Source organism: Festucalex cinctus, chromosome 4 (assembly GCF_051991245.1).
Source record: "Festucalex cinctus isolate MCC-2025b chromosome 4, RoL_Fcin_1.0, whole genome shotgun sequence".
NCBI lineage: Eukaryota > Metazoa > Chordata > Actinopteri > Syngnathiformes > Syngnathidae > Festucalex > Festucalex cinctus.
The window spans coordinates 31,772,912-31,793,390 of NC_135414.1; the positions used below are offsets into that span (position 1 = coordinate 31,772,912).

At 39.7% G+C, this 20,479-nt stretch overlaps 1 protein-coding gene and 1 long non-coding RNA gene across 2 annotated transcripts in view; one reads left to right on the forward strand and one right to left on the reverse strand.

The window, feature by feature from the left end:
* The window catches only part of mmp15b (matrix metallopeptidase 15b), a 35,905-nt gene extending 18,225 nt beyond the window's left edge, over window positions 1–17,680 (reverse strand). Inside the window, exons 1-4 of the mRNA XM_077520321.1 lie at window positions 16,981–17,680; window positions 4,831–4,979; window positions 3,623–3,745; window positions 3,079–3,386 (exon numbers count right to left, since the gene is read on the reverse strand). Coding sequence (XP_077376447.1) covers window positions 3,079–3,386; window positions 3,623–3,745; window positions 4,831–4,979; window positions 16,981–17,130 — 730 coding nt within the window. The 5' untranslated portion in view covers window positions 17,131–17,680. The remainder of the gene's footprint in view (window positions 1–3,078; window positions 3,387–3,622; window positions 3,746–4,830; window positions 4,980–16,980) is intronic.
* LOC144017028 (uncharacterized) lies at window positions 9,782–11,248 on the forward strand. Its single transcript, XR_013283061.1, has 3 exons — window positions 9,782–10,057; window positions 10,488–10,718; window positions 10,991–11,248. It is a non-coding gene; the product is annotated as an uncharacterized LOC144017028 (long non-coding RNA).
* Window positions 17,681–20,479: the final 2,799 nt, after the last annotated feature.

Genomic DNA, 20,479 nt, shown 5'->3' on the forward strand with positions numbered 1-20,479 from the left:
CACAAAAACAAAACAAAAAAAGTTTATGACCTTTTACGGCTGAATAAGTTCTCGTTTTTCTTCTTCTTCTTTTGCTTAAGATGCGTCAGTGGGTGCGTCACATGACACATCCATCAACGTTGTGGGACACCCACACTTTTGTTTGCTTTGGTTCACACACAAAAGGTCAAAGGTCTTTCTACTCAAACTTTTTTTTTTCAAACTTTTTTTAATTTGATCTCACATTAAGTCATTAAAGCAAAAAAAAAAAAAAAAAAGAATGATGTCCATAATATTAATTGGAGTTGGGCGGGGCTAGGGATGTAACAATATCCAAACATCACGATACGATATCACAACATGAAGCATATGAACATGAATAATATTCTATTTCAATGCTGTTCAAATATGAAACTGTCTGTTCAATACAGTGGCTCACAGTTATAGTTTCAGATAAATAATACATTTTCATACAAATCTTACAGTGTACAAGATTACTGATTAGTATTTTTTAAATTTGAGTAAAAAAAAAAAATCGCCGCAACAATTGACGTATAAATCCGTATCGGGATTAATCGGTATCGAATTGAATCGTGACCTATGAATCGTAATACGAATCGAATCGTCAGGTACTAGCCAATTCACACCCCTAGTCACAATATTGTGTAAAAAAATAATAATAATAATGATAATAATAATAATAATAATAATAATAATGGGATGCAAAATGTGGACGTAAATGTGAAATGTCGAATCTCTCATTAAGAATGAGTGGGGAAAGGTAGGGTGCAAAATGAGGAATTGCGGGTAAGGCGTAAATCCTGGGAATGAGAAAAATACAAGCAGTCGTCACGTGAATTTTTGGAATATGTCCACGTTTGAACGGCGAGAATCGGTTGAAAAATGCGGAAGTAGTAGCGTGTCAAAAAAGTGCGAAAAATCAAATGGAATAAAGTTGAAGGTGTGGAATAAGACGGTTAACGTGCGAAGGCTGGAAGCTGCCTCGCTCGCTCGCTTGCTGACTTACTTTGCGTTTCCTGTGGAAGTGAAGGACGTTCTATTGTTGTCCGTCGTTTAACAACACCCCCCATACGTATGCACACCCTTTTTAGTGACAGTGGACTTTTCTGTCCTCTTATCTCCAAACGCACAAAAGGACACGGCGGCTGAGCCGAGCCAGCGCGTACGTTTGTGTGTGCGGCACCCTAACTAAGTGAGTGTGTGTTCGCGTGGGGGCCCGTGCGTCGACTGGCCGCACTCGACTGATTAAGGCCTGAAAGTGCAGCCAAAGGAGCATCTCGTCTCAACCTTCAAGACGGAGGAGTCGCTCTTTAAAACGCGCCGTCTCGCTCGGCTGCTCGCCGGGTAAACATCGACGATGACACTTCGGGACTCGAGAGCTTGTTCGTGCGCAAAAGGACAAACAAAGTCAGTGAAAATGTGATCGGACCTTCAGACAGAACAGTCAACTAAAGAAACTATTGATACACATGTGGCATTTCGACCTTGATTATTTTTATTCCCAATGAGTTGATATGGGAAAACATATGTCGACTGTATATGGGTGTGAGAACAGCCGACACAGTCGATAGTTTTGATGTCAGCGAGAAAGGGTCTAAAGCAGTGGTGTCCAAACTATGGCCCGGGGGCCATCTGTGGCCCGCCAACCATTTTTCAGTGGCCCGCGGCATATGATAAAAAAACAAAAAAAATAAAAAAGAAATATTTGTACAGTTGGTGGAGACTACCACTACTAGTATTTAATTCATTTGAGTTTTTCTGTGAAAAGACACAATTGAACTATTCACAAGAAAAATGAGAACATTTATCTTCCTAACACTGAGGTGAATAGTTTGTAATTCATTTTTAGACGCAAAAAAATTGTTTCTCCGAATTGTGAACCTATTAGATTAATTAACTGCTTCAAAAATGTTTAAAATATTGATCTAATCTCATTTTACAATATATGTTTTCAAACTAACTGTAATATATAAACAATAGACAATTGCTTGATGAAATCAAGTTGAAAATGTTTAAAGTGGCCCTTGCATCCTTCGATTTTGCTGGATTTGGCCCTCAGAGGAAAAAGTTTGGACATCCCTGGTCTATAAGTCGAGACCCTTTCTAGCTGACGTCACTGCTTAGCACGCGCTCCACCTCCCGGAGGGCAAACCTCCCATAACATATGAATGTAGACAGCTTGACTGTCGGCGAACTTTTTCATTAAAAGGCGGGAAATATGTCAAGTGTCATAAAAAAAAACCATCCCGAGTAGGACATTACCACGACTCATTGAAACAAACTGTTTGGAGCCGCAAGCTACACAAAATGGAGTTGGTTGGAGGGCAAAGTAGAAGTGCAATCTTAATGTATTTTGTTTTTGGTTGAAACAGTACGTCGATCACTACTTTCATTTTGTAAATTGTCAATCATGAAATCTGTTTGTGTCTCGACTTGCTGTATATGGAAGACTTCAAGCTATCTTAGCTTGCTAGCTGCTAACAAACAGACCGCACGTTTTACGACACATTCCTCAGCAGGGATCAAGCCCGAGTTCGTGTTGTGATCATCTTGTTAAATGGTGAATTTTTTGTTCAAAAATAAATACGCAAAAAAAAAAAAAAGTATGAATGATTGTTTCACTAAAGTTAATATGGCTCATTCATCACGTCTGCTTGGAATTAAAAAAAAAAAATAAAAGACTATATTCAAAGAAAAAAAGCACTCATTCAACTCTTGTGCTCAAGTAGAAAAGTACACACTGTGAAAAAGTACTTTTTTTTTTTTTTTTTATGTCCTACAAGACTTGAATCCGTTCCGTGACATCACACAGTCCACAAATCATTAAAACAGGTCATGCCTTTCATCTCTTCTAGCTCTACGATCACAACTTTCAGAAAGCTAGCACAAGCTAGCAAGATTAGCTTAACATGAAACTCCTTTTCTGACAAGTGGGAGGAGCTATCCTGGACCTCGACATTTGTTGCCAGAATCACCGTTTCCCGTTTTACACAGCCTTCAAATATCCCCCCGACATCGACGCTAGCTCCATGAGCCCCTCTACAAGGTTAGCATTAAGCTAGCTCACCGCACGCTCACCTTGCACGTTCTGGTTCCCGATGGTCCACGGCTCGTCCGAGTCGAAGTGCGTGTCGCCGCCCATGCCGGGCCCGGGGAAGTACGCGTGGGCCAGGAAGCCGCCCTCGCCGTCAAACGGGGAGCTGTCGCCGTGGTAACCCGAGGCGAAGAACAGCATGATGTCGGGCTCCTTGCGCCGGCCGTACTTGATCTCCTGGTAGGGGATCTCGTCGAAGGTCAGCGGGGTGACGCTCTCCCACACTTTGAAGGCCATCCGGATGGCCGCGAAGGAGTTGTACTCGCCGATCTTGGGGGTGTAGTTCTGGATGCTATCAAGGGGCCACGAAAAGGAAGCAGATTTGTTTCATTTGCGAATGAGTTTCCGTCGGACCGTTTTTGAAATCAACTTGGGGATAATGTCAGATCAACTTCAAATCTTATTGGACACCGTTATGAAAATGGCCAGTTCAGGAAATTCCGAAAATCCCGATGGCCAGTCTGCCGTTGCGGACAATCGTGATGATTTGAAATGAAATGAGCAGTCGTTGCTCGATGATGTCGTCACCTGTACGTGAGATGATTCTTGCTCCACTTGTGTCCGGTGAGGGCGTAGCGCTTGCGCCTCACGTTGGTTTTGATCTGGCCTCCGAACTTGTCGGCCACTCCGCAGCGGGGTCTCTTCATGGCGCTGCGGAAGCCAAACGGAACATGTTCATGTTTCGTTACCACCGATTCTCAAAAAATATATATATATTTACATTAATATCCTGATGTATATGATCTGACACATGCATTTTAGGATAATCAATTCGAGGTCAGTATCTCAATATCTCCAGCGACTTTGCAAGATCGCCTCAATTGAGAAATGAGAGACACCTATACTTATTAATAGTGGGGAAATGTTCCTTCTGATTTTTTGGGAAATACTAATATGTTTGATATGTCTGTTTATTATTAGATTTTTGACAGTTATAAAATGTACAAATGTAAAGCATTGTAACCGGATGTATCAAATATGATACAAATCAAAAGTCATATGTGGAAGTTGATTTTCAAAATAACAATAATAACAATACTAATAAAAATATTATTATTATTATTATTATTATTATTATACGTGTGATTTCAGAAAACGTTTTTTTTTTTGCAGCAAAATAAATTGTAATTGCACATCCATTACAGTAGGTGGCAGTGGTGCAATCATTGCAGTATTACTTTCTTTGCCTATAGGTGTATGTAAAATAATCTTTTAGGCAAATGACTATTTATCGTCAGGGTGGAGAATTGGGGGCAGTGGCAAAAATATTTTCTTCTTCCTAGATTAATAACTAAATACATAAATAAATACATGAGAAGCACTGCTTTAAGTGTAACTGGCAAAAAGTTTGCAGATTGCATCATCGATTACTTGATTTTGACTGAACTTTCATGACGAGATAAGTGACTAAGAAAAGTGTGAAATATGCATAAAAAATAATTAGCTAATTATAATAACTGGAAAAATACAGCTTTTTGTTTGTGTGTTCTTTTTCTCTTTTAGATTAGTTGCAGTTTTTAGTCTGCCTCGCTAATCTCTGGAAATAAATCAATTTCATTCTTTCCGAAAGAAAACATTATTTCTCTGATAATATGACAATTTAACATTGTTTTGAGCTTTTTAGGCCACTTTTTTTTAATTTATTGCAATAGCATTTGAATGTGCGCGTAGTCGTTTCGATGAATTGGAATTGGGATTAAGTGAGGGTTGAAAAAAAGCGGCGCCTGCTCGCTTACCTGATGGTTTGCGCGTCCAAACGTCCGGTGACTTCCAGGCCGTAGAATCGCTGCATGTCGCCGATGGCGTCGGCCAGGATGCGCGTGGAGCGCATGGTGGACATCTGCCCGCTGGTCTGCGGCAGGTAGCCGTACATCCTCAGCCAGGCCTGCGCGCGCACGCACGCACACGACACCAAAGGGAAAATCACCACCACCGAAACATCTTCAGTGAAGCGCCACTTTTCCGTACGAGCGTTCTACTCGGGATGCAACGAGAACGACAATATCGTGATATCGCGATATTAAAACTGCCACAATATATCGTCGTCGTCGTCATGTCACGATATTAAAAGCAGCACAAAAAAAATGGCGGGTTGATTTCCATTTGTGCAGTTATAGCACCCTCTGGTGGCTAGTTTTTTTTTTTTTCATTTTCACAAGGTATGTTTTGGCCCTTCTATGTCTAATGGTCAGAAGAAGGGGAACATAATTTGCCTGAGAACCGAGTCAAAGGCCTCAATATACATCTATATTATATTTAGATATATTTCTTTATATATAATATTTATCATGTCTTCATTCCTGTAAGATACAAAAGCACAATATTGTGGGGGGGTTTTTTTAGTATGAGTTTTTTTTTAATATTATTGTACTTTTTTTACTTATTATTTTTTCATTTTTAATATTGTGACTTTTTTGTATTGCCAACCTCCCCAAAATATTCGGAAAATTATCGTATCATGACCTTCATATCATGATAATTTAATATCGTGATGTTTGTTATCGTTACATCTCTATTAATAACAATAACTGGCACTAAATCAGTATACATTTTTCGTCGACTAATGAAGATGAGACGAAAAATGTACTTCACCAAAACTGGACTAAAATTTAAGGACATTTTAGTCCATAAACAAAAACGAGATGAAAATGAAATGATTTTGTCAAATCTTGTCTCTGCCAATCTCTCACTGTGACAGTCAAGTAAAAGGTTAAAAAAAAAATAGTATAATAGTTATAATGTAACATTAATCCAATGGCTATAAAATGTTTTAACATTATCTGCAGACATAAAAAAAATTACAGGGGTAAAATGACAAAAACGGACTAAAATTAGACTTAAATGTTGACAGTTTTTGTTGACTAAAATGTTGACAGTTTTTGTCGACTAAAATGTTGACAGTTTTTGTCGACTAAAATGTTGACAGTTTTTGTTGACAAACTAGACTAAAATGTTGACAGTTATTGTTGACTTAAAACTAGACCAATAAAACTATTTTTTTCTTGGATTAAATACCAACTAAAATGCTAAATTTATAATCGACTAAAAGGTGACTAAACAAAAACAGGGCGAGGTTGACTAACTTGTGATAAAAACTAACAGGTGTGACCGAAACTGGACTAAATGTTAATTTTAAAATGTGGGTAAAATTAACAACGGAGGTATTTGGATTTACAATAAAACAAAAGCCCAGAACAAAAAAAATGTTTTCCAATCAAGCGGCTGGAATTAGTCGAGGGCTCGTTTTCTTCCTGGTTGTTTGTCGAGTGAGCAATTTGTGGGGGTTCAATCTAGATTAGAAGAAGGAAATGTAATCGTTGAATCACAGCTGTTGTGTAGAAACTTAATATCGAGCACGCACGCACACACGCAAGTTTGAGATATTGGATACGTCCACACGCCCATTTGCACAATGCAACGTGTTGCTGATAAAAGTCCCGTGTTGACACGGCCGCTCCTTCCTTTCTTCCTTCCTTCCTTCGTATCAAACATTAACTCGAGTCTTCCTTTCGCTTCTTCATCTTCGGTCGACGCTAATTTCATCGTTGCAGAGGACAAAACGTTGACCAGGAAGTGATTCCGTAATAAATAAAATTATAGTTTATAATATAGTTAGTTCAGTCTCACCTAACGGTGTCAAAACTATTGGATTCATCAAATTAAAAATCGACAACTATTTTCATAAATGGTTTGTCATTGAGTCATCGTTTATCTTAAAATTGTCCAAATTAGGGTTGTACGATATTGGGAAAAAATCATGTGATATAGTTGCTGAATATAGCAATATGGATATTATGGATATGCACATTTGTATTATCTAATGAAAGAATGACACTTTTTTTTTTTCATGCGTCAAAATAATCAAACTCAATTTCATTCTTAATTCATTGTAATGAACTCTCGATAATGTTCAACAATTGGATGGCAGACTGCACATTTTCGTGAAGTACATTTGCATTTGTATTATTAGTGTTTTTGGTTTTGTTTTGTTTTTTACAATATTGTGACTTTTTGTATCACCATCTTCCCCAAAATATTGCGACAATTATCGTATCGTGGCCTTCATATCGTGATGTCTGGATATCGTTTCATCCCAACTTTCTGCTGTCCCTGATGAAAACAGCAGCAGATTCTTTGTGCTAAACCAAAATACTGTAAAACAGTTTTCAATTCGAACAAAAATGATCAACATTTTTCCCCATAATCTGACATATTACAGATGACATATTACCCGTAAGTAAATGAATCAGAATGCATTTATGGGAGTAAATAGTCATCTGGTCGTAATCTATTACAAAATTAAACTCACTAAACCAGAAGTGATGCTCACTTTCAAAAAAAGGTTGACACGAAATACTTAAAAAAAAAAAAAAAAGATGCAAAAATGTGATTTTTAGGATGGGAGCTGCTTGCTTCTTGTTGAAACTGCTCAGCTTGCATTTTTTTTTTTTTTTTTTAGCAACTTCCTCATGATCTGGCACAGTCGAATCTTTTGTTCCCACCACTTTTTCTTTCTTTCTTTCTTTCTTGTGACGGCGGAATTTGTGTCCATACATCCTCATGTTACATGTCGTCACTTGATGTTCCTCAACAAATGTTGGCACCGCTTAACATCTGTGCTAAAAAAACAAAACAAAGTGTCGTGTGTGTCCAAGAGCAGGAAGCGGCGTACGGAAGGTTGAACTGAACGTGACCTTGACTCACCTCCGCCTCCAGATAAGAGTGCAAATTCACACACAAAAATGGTCACGTGAAGTGCAAGAAACACATAAATCATACGTTCGAAATATCAAAATGATCAGACAATTCTAGAGATGTACAGAAGACCCAAACAGCCACAAAATGTTGACCGTCTAATAGGAAAGTAGTACTACTGGGTAGTAGTACTGTAACCATGTGGCTGGCAGGTTGGTGCTGGATTTCACTTTGATTCATCTATCTTTCCTTTGATCTTTCCTCTGGTCTCCTGACCTTCTGAACTTCACGACTGGCGAGACTCTGAAGTGTCCGGTTAAGGGTGAAGGGTCATGGGATTGTTCTTGATTTCATTGCTCAATTAGTCACGAACTACAAATATCGCGATACTTGCGTAGACGTATCGATAATCTGTCGGGAGACGAAGTATCGCGATTTATCGTGATATTGACGTATCGTCACACTCCTTAGCTAGCACCACAAACTAACGAAAATAAGTAGCCTACTATTGTGCAAAGTGGCTAATATGCTAGCGAGCAAGTTATGACCTCATCATTTATTACTGACTTCATCTACAGTGGACTTGATTTATATTGAAATTTGGTGGGAATTCCATCTTGCTTTGTGCCACAGTCATTCAGGACTTGACCTTTGAAGAAGTGAAGGACACTCCACTGCAGATAAGGCTAATGCTAATGCTAATGCTAATTCTCTTACGTTGACAAGGAACCGTCTTACTTGTGGTCCATATTTCATCCGGCCTGTCTGGGAACGACGCAGAGCAAAAAAAATTAAGCCTTTGGCGGTGACGCTGTGCAGCAGCTGCTCGTGATCCCCAAACGGCCCCGTGGGAGAAAGCGAGCAAGCGAGCGAGCGAGCGAGCGGGCGAGCGAGCAGGCCGTGTAACGTTTCACTTCCACAAGTCAAGTTGGTGGGGAAAAAGAAAAAGAGAAGCGCTACCGTCCGCTTGTAGAAATGACAACAATGAGGTCAAAACAATTTTATTGGGTGACGCCACATCCAATTATCGAACTTCAATGTTGACAAAATTGATTCAGAAAAAAAAATATGAACAGAAGGCAAGTCAAGACTTCTTGACACATTTTTTCATTTCTCAGGTAGGAGTGGCAACCACAAAAGTACACACACGCCAGTTTGTTGCTACAAAGCATTTAGAAATATATACGGCACGGTGATTGAGTGGTTAGCACGTCCGCCTCCCAGTTCTGAGGACTCGGGTTCGAGTCCAGTTTGCATGTTCTCCCCGTGCTCGCGTGGGTCTTCTCCGGGTACTCCTCCCACATTCCAAAGACATGCATGGATGGATGGATAATCGATAGATAGATAGACATAAATAAATTACTTTGGATTACATTTTTTGAATTCTATTCTTTCATATCAGTTTTTATTTTCAATTTTAGTCATTTTTTTTTTTTATTTTGGCAATTTTGGTCCTCCATACTTGCAAGCAGGGCTGGGAATCTTTGACTGTCTCACGATTCGATTCGATTCCGATTTCTGGGTCTACGATGCGATTCCGAATCGATTTTTCGATTCGAAATGATTCGATTGACAAATGATTTCTGCTTCCATTCACAGATATGCAAAAAATTGTCATGATCGACTCCAGTCTGCTTTGCAAGACAAAATGACAAATAGAAACATTAAAGTCTCTTTTTTTGTTGTTTTTTTTAAACATTCATTAATTTTGTATTGTAAGTGCCTTTTTCCACAAAAACAGCATGTGGGCTACAACTGCCTTCTTCTTCATTTCTAATTTAAAGAAAATTGATTTTATTCGATTAATAATCTCGATTCTTTTATGAATCGATTTTTTGGCACACCCCCTTTGGCCACCTTGCTAGGGTGTGCGATGATGGCGAACAACCCCCCCCCCCCCATCCACGGCCACCACAAATAAGTCGTCTAAAAGCATCAAGTCTGGACGCTCATCTTCTCTCATCAGAATAGGTCGCTTGCACATGTCGTCACTTCCGCCTCGGATTTCTCGTAGTCGCCATGCTGGGTGGCCTCCATTTACGTAGCGATTCGGTCTAACACGTATCTATCACGTTTGTTGTCTGCGTTTAAAATGGTACATTGTTGCTGCATCGTTGGCTGTTCGAACAAAGCCCAGGGGGAAAATGGTCGGCCTTTCTGCCGAATTCCGAAAATAATTAGGAACCAGGGCCTGGAGACAGAGGAGTGCGGACTCCGGAGGGAAGTCGTTACTTTGGGCTCGTGTGTGCAGCGATCACTTTGTGAGCGGTAAGCTTGTTTACCTTTATTTAATGCATGAGGATTAATAACGTTTCGACCGCCCATATATGGGCAAGTTGCTTATGTTTTGGATTCATGAGCAAGCAAGTTCGGTAGTACAAGCTGGCTAGCGGACGTTAGCCGAAAGCTAACATCGAACATTTTCACCCAAGTAGTGCCAGTGCAAAGTGTTTACTGCTGAAATTGGATTGATTAGTCTTGGGCTTTTAATGTCAATAACATGTTTTTTGGTGGCAAAATGTAAACTTGGGGAAAAAAAGAGACAGAAGGGGCTGATGCAAGAAAACAGACCCCCGGGGGTGATGCAAGAAAACAGCCTACACATCATGCTAAAGAACTTATTCACGGCCACCCTACTGCGGTAAAATAACCAGTCTTTCCATATTTTATTTGTTTATATATTTGTTTATTTTAACAGGTCGCCCTGCGCCCGTTTTTCTGTCCAATCATCCCGACTGGGCTCCAACATTAAAGTTGGGTCCCAAGTTACAACATCTATGTCTCAGCCCAGTCGGTGCCAAGATATGAACGTGCACAGGAGAGACAAGCAAAGAAAAGACGACTCGAAGTGGCAGAGATTGTTGCAGTTATGCAGCCAGATGGCTCCAGTAACCTGTACCCTCAAGTACTGCTGACATCATTGACTCTGGTATGCCACTCAGAATTCATTACATGATATATTGTATGCATGAGTGAATGTATGTGTTTGTTTGTGTGTGTACACGCACCTTATATTTTAGAGACATTTGGAAGTGTTTATAGAAATAAGTATTTGCCTGTAGCAATGTTCATACATTAAAAAATGCAACAAAATGTGTACATTTCTTTTACACTGACAAAAAAAACTATACTACTTTACTATATTAAACCTATTACTGGTACCGTATTTTTTTGTGATTTTTTCTTTATTTTTTTCTTTAGGGATCTCATGCCACACCGACTTGATTGCCAATGACATGATGGAAACGAAGGCGAGCATCAAAGCATTGGAGGAGGACAACATGCGACTGTTTGTTTGGCGCTAATAAAGGCAGCGTTTATACAAATTCTATTGTTGGGTTTGTTTACAAAGCTATACATAATACAAATGACAGGATTTGACTCAATGTGCAATATGGTCCCTCTTAAAGTAATGGCATAAATCTCTATTATTTCTAAAAGCACAAAAAATGAAGTCAATAATGATTAGATGTAGTAATTTCAGGGTTAAAAATTGAACTGTTAATTAATGTAGTTTATTTTAGCACAGGTGCCTACCATCCTGAGATGACGGTATGATGTAATGTTGATGGGGTACGCAATGACTTTCATTATGCTATGTACAGAGGAAAAAGTTGCTCTCTTTTAAATTTGTTTAATGTAAGACAAGTACCAGTACTGTGTTACAGTTTTCCCAATAATCCTTGTTTCACACTTGTCACAAAACCACTGTCCTTTTGGCAGTCTAGATTGGCACACTTCAAGTGATATCATTTGATTTTACAATCTGCTGCAGCACAAAAAACTACTTTATTCCGCATCTTTGAAGTACATGAGCAAGTGGTAGGTGACAGCGGCTGAGCAGGAACACTGGAAGTCCACTGCTGATCTAGTAAATGCTCTCCCGAGTAGTTCAGGTAAGGAGGGGACTTTGGGGAAAAAAAACTCTGGCTTTTCCATCTGGCCAAAACGAGCGATCTGGGTGGACTCGCTCAATCACACTTTGTCCACACCACAAAGTCGCAGAAGTCCGTCCAGTTAAACTCATCTGTGCCTGAATCTGAAAATATTACAAACATTGTAATGAAAATATGAAACATAGAATTAAATAAGAAACTACAAAAAGTAAAGCCATACATACCTGGTAATAATATTGGTGTTGTCGTGACAAGTGATGGGAATTGTTGCCATCTGGCACCAGACAGAAATTGGGTGTTGTGACAGCCTCCTTAACCGTGAGATCATAAGAAAAGCTGTCAGTATGCTCAGTAGTTACCATGAACACGTTTTATTGTACTGGAAACTGAAACTAAAAATACGTCCTCTGAGAGTGGTTAACCTTAACCATTTAGAATAAGTTGATTAAGTAACATGTAACTAGTGAAAGGGTAGCATTAAATTTAATTAAGCCACGGGGAGGCTGTGCAGTTACTTTTTATTCTTATACGCTCTGCCATATTTGCCTGTTATAAAATTATTAGAAAAACCACATCAGGTAAACCCAGCTGTGCATGTAAACACAATGATAACAGGAAGCCTGAGAACAAATCAACATTTTTGTGTGCAGAATTACCAACACCATGTGGTTTACTTACGTGCAACAGCAACAGTTTCTTCTGATGCGATGTTAAAGTTTACACTCTGTATCCACACGCTTACAAAATAATTGTAAGCCTCCAGGGATTTGTTGGCGTGTTATGGAGCATGTTGTCAACACGAGGTAGGGAAAGATTCCAGAGATGTCACATTTGGCCAGCAAGCTTTCTCCGTCAAAAAAAAAATCACCCTTGGTCAGGACGTAATTAGGATCAATCCCGCCACACAGAGACACCTTCTGCCTGTATCGTTGTTTTTGATCTTCCGGTAAATCGTGAAAATACTGCGAAAATTACATCAGGTTGATGAGCTCTACCGTGTAACTCGCGAGTGTACCTTGTGAACCGGCGGACACCCAATATGGCGCCCGAAGGAAAAACTCCCATGATGCATTACGATGTGCAAGCGACCTATACAAAACAAGAGAGCCTGTGTGTGCGTGTGTGCGTGTGCGCGCGTGTGTGTAAGGGGCCCGTCTATGAAATGTTCTTTGCGAAAGTCCTCGATGATACCTGCCAAAGCCGGCAATACAGCGGGAGTTGTAAAAAGCCCGAGTGTGCGCTTGCGTGCGTGCGTTTATGTGTGTCCACTCCAATGTCAGCCAAGATACGAAGGCAGCTTTTATTTTTATTTTGAGGTTTGGTCGCTTGCCATCTCTTCGAGCCAGCAGGCAACCCGGCACACCAACTTGCCCTCCAAAAGTCCCGAGTGGAGGGATGAGAAGTCGCAATGTTTTGACAGCTTCTCAAACTTGTTGCGACGCCACCAAAGTTTTTTCTGCTGCCAGCTAACGAGAACGTGTCGCTAATGTCACACACAAGAATGAAACACTTTTGGCCATCGTGATTTCATACTTCATTTTTCTGTGCGTTGCATAATAAGTACATGACAATGATGGTCATAACTGCACTTGTGCTTCTGGGAGGATAAAGAATCTGTGCCCAGAGTATTAGGAGCGTGACGATATATAATCGATGTCGCGATAAATCGTGATCTCTTTGTCTCTAGATTATCGATACGCCTACGCAAGTATCGCGATATTTGTAGTTAATATGCAGCCACTATAAACGGCTCTGTTGTTCATGACTTATTGAGCAATGACTTGGAGAGCCACTAGGGGGAGCGCCTCACAAGAGTGGCGGAGAAACGGACGCAAGTCTTCAAGCGAAGAAGACTCATCAGCTTAGTTATTATTATTATTAGTAGTAGTAGTATTGTTATCACCATCATTATTATTATTTATGTATTTTTATTTATTATAATTTTTTTGTATGTATATATATACACTGTATATACATATGTATTTATATTATATTTATTTTTATTATATTATGAATTATTATTTGGTTTTTATTATTATTATTATTTATTTACATTATTATTATTATTATTATTGTAGCTTATCCTGGATTTATTACCTGAGCAATATATCGCTAATCACCGTGTCGTCATATGAGGTCATCGTTATCGTGAGCCTTGTATCGCATATCGTATCGTACCCGTTTACTCTTGTACTTGCCGTTTTTGACCACAAAAAAAAAAAAACGGACGCCGCTGCCAGTCGCGCGTTCAAAATGAGGCTCAACAACGTCGACTGTTGAGGCGAGCGCATGTTTCCAAACGACGCCATTTGCAAACGGCTCCGCCTTGGAAATCATCCATCAAGCGGAGCATTTTAAAAGTCAAACGCGAACAACAACAACAACGTCGTCCGTAACACTCAAGTCAATTTGCCGGCTGCAGGTGGATCCAAAAAAAAAAAAAAAAAAAAAAATTGTCCCAAGGGCAGACCGAACTGGACTGGAATAATAAACGGGAATTTTCAGAATGAAGAAGTTTGGACACGCCTGGTCTTAGCACCAAAATACCACAAGAATCAAAGAAAAAGTCGCCGATTTCTTTACGGTCGCTCGACTCAACTGGCCAAAAGCAAACGTTGACGATCGTCCACGTTTGCTTCATCATCAAAAATCATTTGAGTCGTTCCCTCCCCACAACTTTGCTCTCACACTCGTTTGTGAGGTGAAACAAGAGGAGCCGTTCGTTGCCTTGCTTGCTCGGGATGTTTGGGACGCCTCCCCGCCATTACCCAGCATGCCTCTGCACTGTGTGTGTCTGTGGACATCACATGCTGTATAAGATGAGATCGACTGCTCTTGTCTACCCGCCGTCTGTTTGCACTACGCAGGCATGGACGAGGACACTCGAAATTTGGGGGCGGCTCCCCACCAAAAAACAAAGAAACAAAACAACATGCTCTGGTAACCTTACAATGCAAGTGTACAAAAGGATGTCAACCGAGATGAACGAGGCTTTTGCCAAAAAAACAAAAAAAGGCCATTGAACCGGTTCTCAACAAAGAACCGGTTTGGGATTCCCCATCCCTGGTCAGCTATGTTAAACGTCCCCATCAAAATAAATTGGACTTTGGGTGTATTCACATTTATTTGGACGCCGTTCAGATTTGGCGTGCGCGAGACCGTGCTCGATTTATATCGACGGGGATCGAATGACCGCGTTCCCGCACTTGTCGCGGGTTCCACGCCAACCTGCCAGGGGTGAAAAGTTGTTGTTGTTGTTGTTCCACCCGCTAAAACTGTCTGTCACCTTTGTGAGCTCTTTTTGTGGAGTCCTTGCTGAAGTTAATTGCCTTCAATTAAACTTGTCTACTTGTGCATTGCATGAAGATGAGACACCAAGTGGCCGTACTGTGGTCCGTTCTAAAAATAGCTCGCCAGTGATGGGACATTGCTGACTTGCTTAGAAGAATTAAAAGAAGATTTTTTTTTTAAAAATGTATCATGGTAGTGTTAATTTTGTCAACGAAAACTAAACAATAATTCGTCAACTAGGGCTGCACAATAGATCGAAAAAAATATCGATATCACGAAATTGGCCTATGCAATATGCATATCGCAAAGACATTCAATAAGTTTGATGTCGAATTTTATGCTATTTGAGCAGTCAGACTGTCACGTTGACCTGTTGGACATTTATTAAACATGACAAAAAAGGAGAGAAGACAATTAACCGACTGATACAATTCACTACTGCACTCTCTGGAGAAGAGAAAAAAAAAAAAAAAAAAAAAAAATCCCCCTCCTCACCCTCTCTTTTTATTTGGTTTCCATGCCCCAAGTTCCATAAGTGTTCCAACCCTAATAATGCAAAATGCAAAACATAGTTGGAACAAAGTGTGCTTATCGAAAATGTGCACTGCCATCCAATAGTTGAACATTCTCGAGAGGTCAGTACACTGAATTAAGAACATGTTGACTTTGATGAAAAAAAATTTAATTCTTTCATTAGATAATAAAAATATCATTTCTTTAGGCACATGTTAAATATCGCAATAATATCGATAGCGATATTAAGCAACTATATCGCATGTTTTTCCAATATCGTGCAGCACATTTTTCACCTTACTAAAACTAGACTAAACTAAAACCCTCATTAATAAACAATAACTGCGACTAAATCCGAACGCATGTTCGTCGACTAAGACGAGACGAAAACGTACTTCACTTCATAAACAAAAATGCACTAAACTCAAAGGACATTTTAGCTTATGAACAAAAAAACGAGATAAAAATTATGATTTTTTTTATTTTTATTTTAAATCTCGTTTCTGCTAATTTGTCACTGTGACACTTGTCACACCTCATTTCAAATGTGCACCTTGCGAACGCAACATGCACAAACATGGGACAGAGGAGGTCGATTCATGGAGAAAGGTTAAAAAAAAATAAAAAATAAAAAAAGTTAATTAATAGTTATAACGTAACATTACTCCAACGGCTAAAACATTCCAACATTAATTGAATGAATTATTATAAAATTATAATTAACGTTACAATATATAATTATAATTATATATTATAGCCACTTGCTGATATAACTTCTGTAATTGCGTGTCAAGTTGCTTTTCATCAAAAAGCTGAGAGAAAAATTTCATGTGAAATAATTTTAGATCTGAAACGTTCAACATAAACTGCTGACAAAAAACAAAATAAATAAATAAATAAATAAATACACGGGTTAAATGATTGTCCTGAATAAAACTAGACGAAAACGACACGAAGAAAAAAAAGGAATAATCCTCGACGAAAACAAAGACTTAAAATGCTCGATTTACAGTCAACTAAAACTGGACGAAATGAAAGCGGGATGTAGTTGATTAAAAACTAACAAGCATGATTAAAACTGGATTCAAACTGAGACTAAATTTAAAAAAATGATGGATAAAATTAATTAGTACTAGGAATGGGCAACATATAGGATAAATATTGATATTGCGATATTGGCCCATGCAATATGCATATTGCAAAGACATGCAATAATTTTCATGTGGAATTTTTTTACCTGAATTTGACCAATCAGAAACAAACTTAAACGTGCATCACCATCCAATAGTTGAACATCATCATCAAATTTGAAAAAGTCCGCGATTGAGTGAATCCGCAATAAGTGAAGGACCATCGTTATATTGGATAATATTATCATATTAAAACCATGAAGCATTTTGGAGAATGCATTGCACGTTTGTTGGATTTACGTTGGCCCAAACCGGAAGAGGACAACAAGTTGGCCGGCAGGCCTCCACATGGCGGTCCTACCTCCGAGTTGAAGCCGCCGCCGTCCTCCTCCTCGTCGGCGGCGGCGGCGGCTCCGCGAGCCCCGAGCGCGCACGCGCACACCGCCAGGAGCAGGAGCAGGAGCAGGAGGAACCTCCGTCTCCACAGCAACCGGGAGAAAGAACCGGCCATGGTCCGCTGGTCGTTGGCGTCGGTGGAGAAAGCGCGAAGGTGGTGTGGGGGGGGGTCTTCTTCTTGTAGGTGGGAATCAAGCGAGCCAGAAAAAAAAAGAGCCGACTAGAGGCTGACTTGCATGCCGGGAAGGAGCTCCATGTCAGCGGGCTGAGCCTCCATGCTGGCGTCAAGTGTTTCTCACAAGTGGCTTCAAGGAAGCCACAGCAACAACAATAAAAAGTGCACTTTGAACGAGTTGGCTCCTGAGGATTTGCAGCTTCACAAAAAAAAAAACGTCCCTGAGAAGAAAAAGTGAGAAAGTCCAGCACACCTGAGCTCCTAATTGGCAACAGCGTTTTGTCGAAATCCACTTTGTAGACGTTGCCACGTGGGGGGGGGGAAACAAACAAACAAACAAACAAACCAAAAAAGCTCGCGTGGGTTGAGGATCCGCCGTCCAAATCTCTTAAATACAACCAGCCAGCAGGAACGACGAGCAGGATAGCAAGAACGCGACTGATGAGCTGCGCGTGAGCGCGTCCATGTCAAGCTAGCGGGAGCGCGCAAAAAAAAAAAAGCGAGACCAACCGGAAACGACTTGAACGAGGCGGGGGGGAGCTGGCAAAATAAAAGCGACTTCCGCTCAAGTATACGGCGCAAAATCAAATGCAAATGATTATATATATATATATATATATATATATATATATATATATATATATATATATATAGAGAGAGAGAGAGAGAGAGAGAGAGAGAGAGAGAGCAATAAATAATAATACAAATTGAAAAAAATAGTAAAAATAATATAAATACATATAATATAAATACATAATATTTTATACATACACAAATAATAATATAATAATAATAATAAATAAATATTGTGATACTTGCACATCAACTTCAAAGAATGACGCTGACTGAAGCGGGTACGACACCGTTGATTCCCAGACAATGAATTAAGCGCTGCGAAGTTACGTGAGCTGCAAACATATATTACACACATTGAATCACAGATATTGGTTGACAATTCTCACAACTATTGTACTTACTTATTCTCCGTAACGCGCAGTCGAAATGGCGCTGCCGGAAGTAATGCAATCAACGGGTGTCACCTAATAAAAACATGAAACCAACGAGACTGTACAACCATTTCGTCCGCCCAGTTTTTCTCCATCCATCCATCCATCCATCCATCCATCCATCCATCCATCCATCCATTCTAAAAACCGCTTATTCCTCACTAGGGTTGCTGGAGCCTATCCCAGCTGGCTCTGGGCAGTAGGCGGGGTCCACCCTGGACTGGTTGCCAGCCAATCTCAGGACAGCTATTATAAATAAATAAATAAATGGATGGATTGACATCAAGTGAGGCCATTTTGTGGATGCATCCCCCAAAAAAAGTCAAAAAAAGTACAAAAACAATGACTCGAACGTTCCGATGCAAATTCTTTGGACGTTGACTGACACAAAACAGCAGAGAGCAGCCGCCATTAAGCCCAAATGAAGTTTGGAAATTCCCAATTGTAGCGTTGAGGCGCTTTCTGCTGACACGTGAAAAGAAAGAACATTTACAGTCAGAGAAACTTACACTTTTGTTTTTTTTTCTTCGCAGCAGCTGCTTGTGCCGGTGAGTCAGCGTGCGTCTCTGTTGGCGCTTTGCGAGCGGGAATGTTCGTCGAAGGTCGTCTCCGAGCCCCGAGGCCAACGACACTCCACCTGCACGCAGGACAATTCAGCAAAAACAAAAGCTGTCAGCAACACGCACGCAGCAAATCTCACTCTGATGACCTGTTTAAAAACTCCCAGGACACATTTTTAAGAGTATTTACTGCACCGTTTTTGTTTTGTTTTTTTTAACATATTGAGAGAGAACAACGTCGACGCATAACATCCAAATATTTTACAAACACTGATACAGTTTACCTATCCCTCTAATGTTAGCAGTACACAACCCCGCTTTTCCAAACTAGCAAACTTGTCATTTGCCCATATACAACAATAATCACGGCCACCATGAAATTGACCCTACAACCGTTGCCATAAAAAGCAGGATTAAAGAGGTTTGTCTTCTACACAAACTTATGTGCTTGGAATTGTTCGACTTGTCATTCATCTTCGTCCTTCAGTCAAACAGCAGATAGTTCTAGTGGCCGAGAGTGGAATTACACCCAATACCAAAACAAACTAGAACAAAATAGAGTTAACTATACTTTACAAAATCCGTGAAATAGATATGGGTGGTATTAAGGGGACATATCAGTTTTATGACAACATTTTGGAACCTCTTTGATGAAGATGACACACTGTAAACTACTGTACAACATTAGAAACAAGGACAGAAAACTCAAACTGGATCTCGTGCGATTCTTTTACTGACAAAGGAATATGTCTCTGACAACAAAAGATTTTTATGCAACAGTAAAGCAGGGAGCTGTGGACAATCTTTCCCATTTGATAGCCTACAAAGACCAAACCACAACGCAATCCATAAAAAAATAAAGCTATGAAATATTGAATAGGATAAAAGGAGGGGAGGAAGCACCGATGGGACACATGAAGACATGTCAGCGTAACAAAAGTACACATCATTATTCAGCCATAAACTAGTGACTTCAATTACAAATATGCACTGAGACTGCAAGAGAAAAAAAAAATAATTTACGCGAAAATGGCTTCATGTATTACAGAAGCACAGTCAAAATGGAAATGTATTATTTATTTACATTGTCCTCGTCAATCAAATTTAGCAAATCCAAGCGGGAACATGCACGAGCTTGTTGTTTTGATAGCCATTAATTACATAATCATCATGTCTGCATTTTGGGCTCTGCATATTCTTATGTAAAAAAAAATAAAATGGAACGGCGTTCTCTGGGATATCTTTTAATGCGACACTGCCCCCACATGGTAAGAACGTGCAAGCAAATCAATGCCGGAAGCATTTATGTACATCCTTATCAGAAACAAATACAAATACTGCATGTAAATACTGAAGCATTTATGTCCACCTGAAGTTCTGGAGTATCACTTATAATGGCAAAATATAAAACGTGACACTTTGGGATTGAAAACAAAGAAATAAAAACATGAAGAAACAATTTACAAGTAAGCGATGTAACGTCAAGCACGCGCAATAAACGACAAACTTTTACCCAATTTGTCGTTCCTTGCTGACAACAGCCAGTCTGAGATTGATTCTCTAATTAATCAAAGAATTTAAAACCGTAAAAGCATCAAAATTGAGTCTGACGGCTGCACACACGCCGGTGTGTAAGTTTGTGGTTGTAATTTGTCCAAATGGCGTTGCCATACTATTTCGGCTACAGCCGTACTTTTACTTCCGCATACGTTTTACGCAACC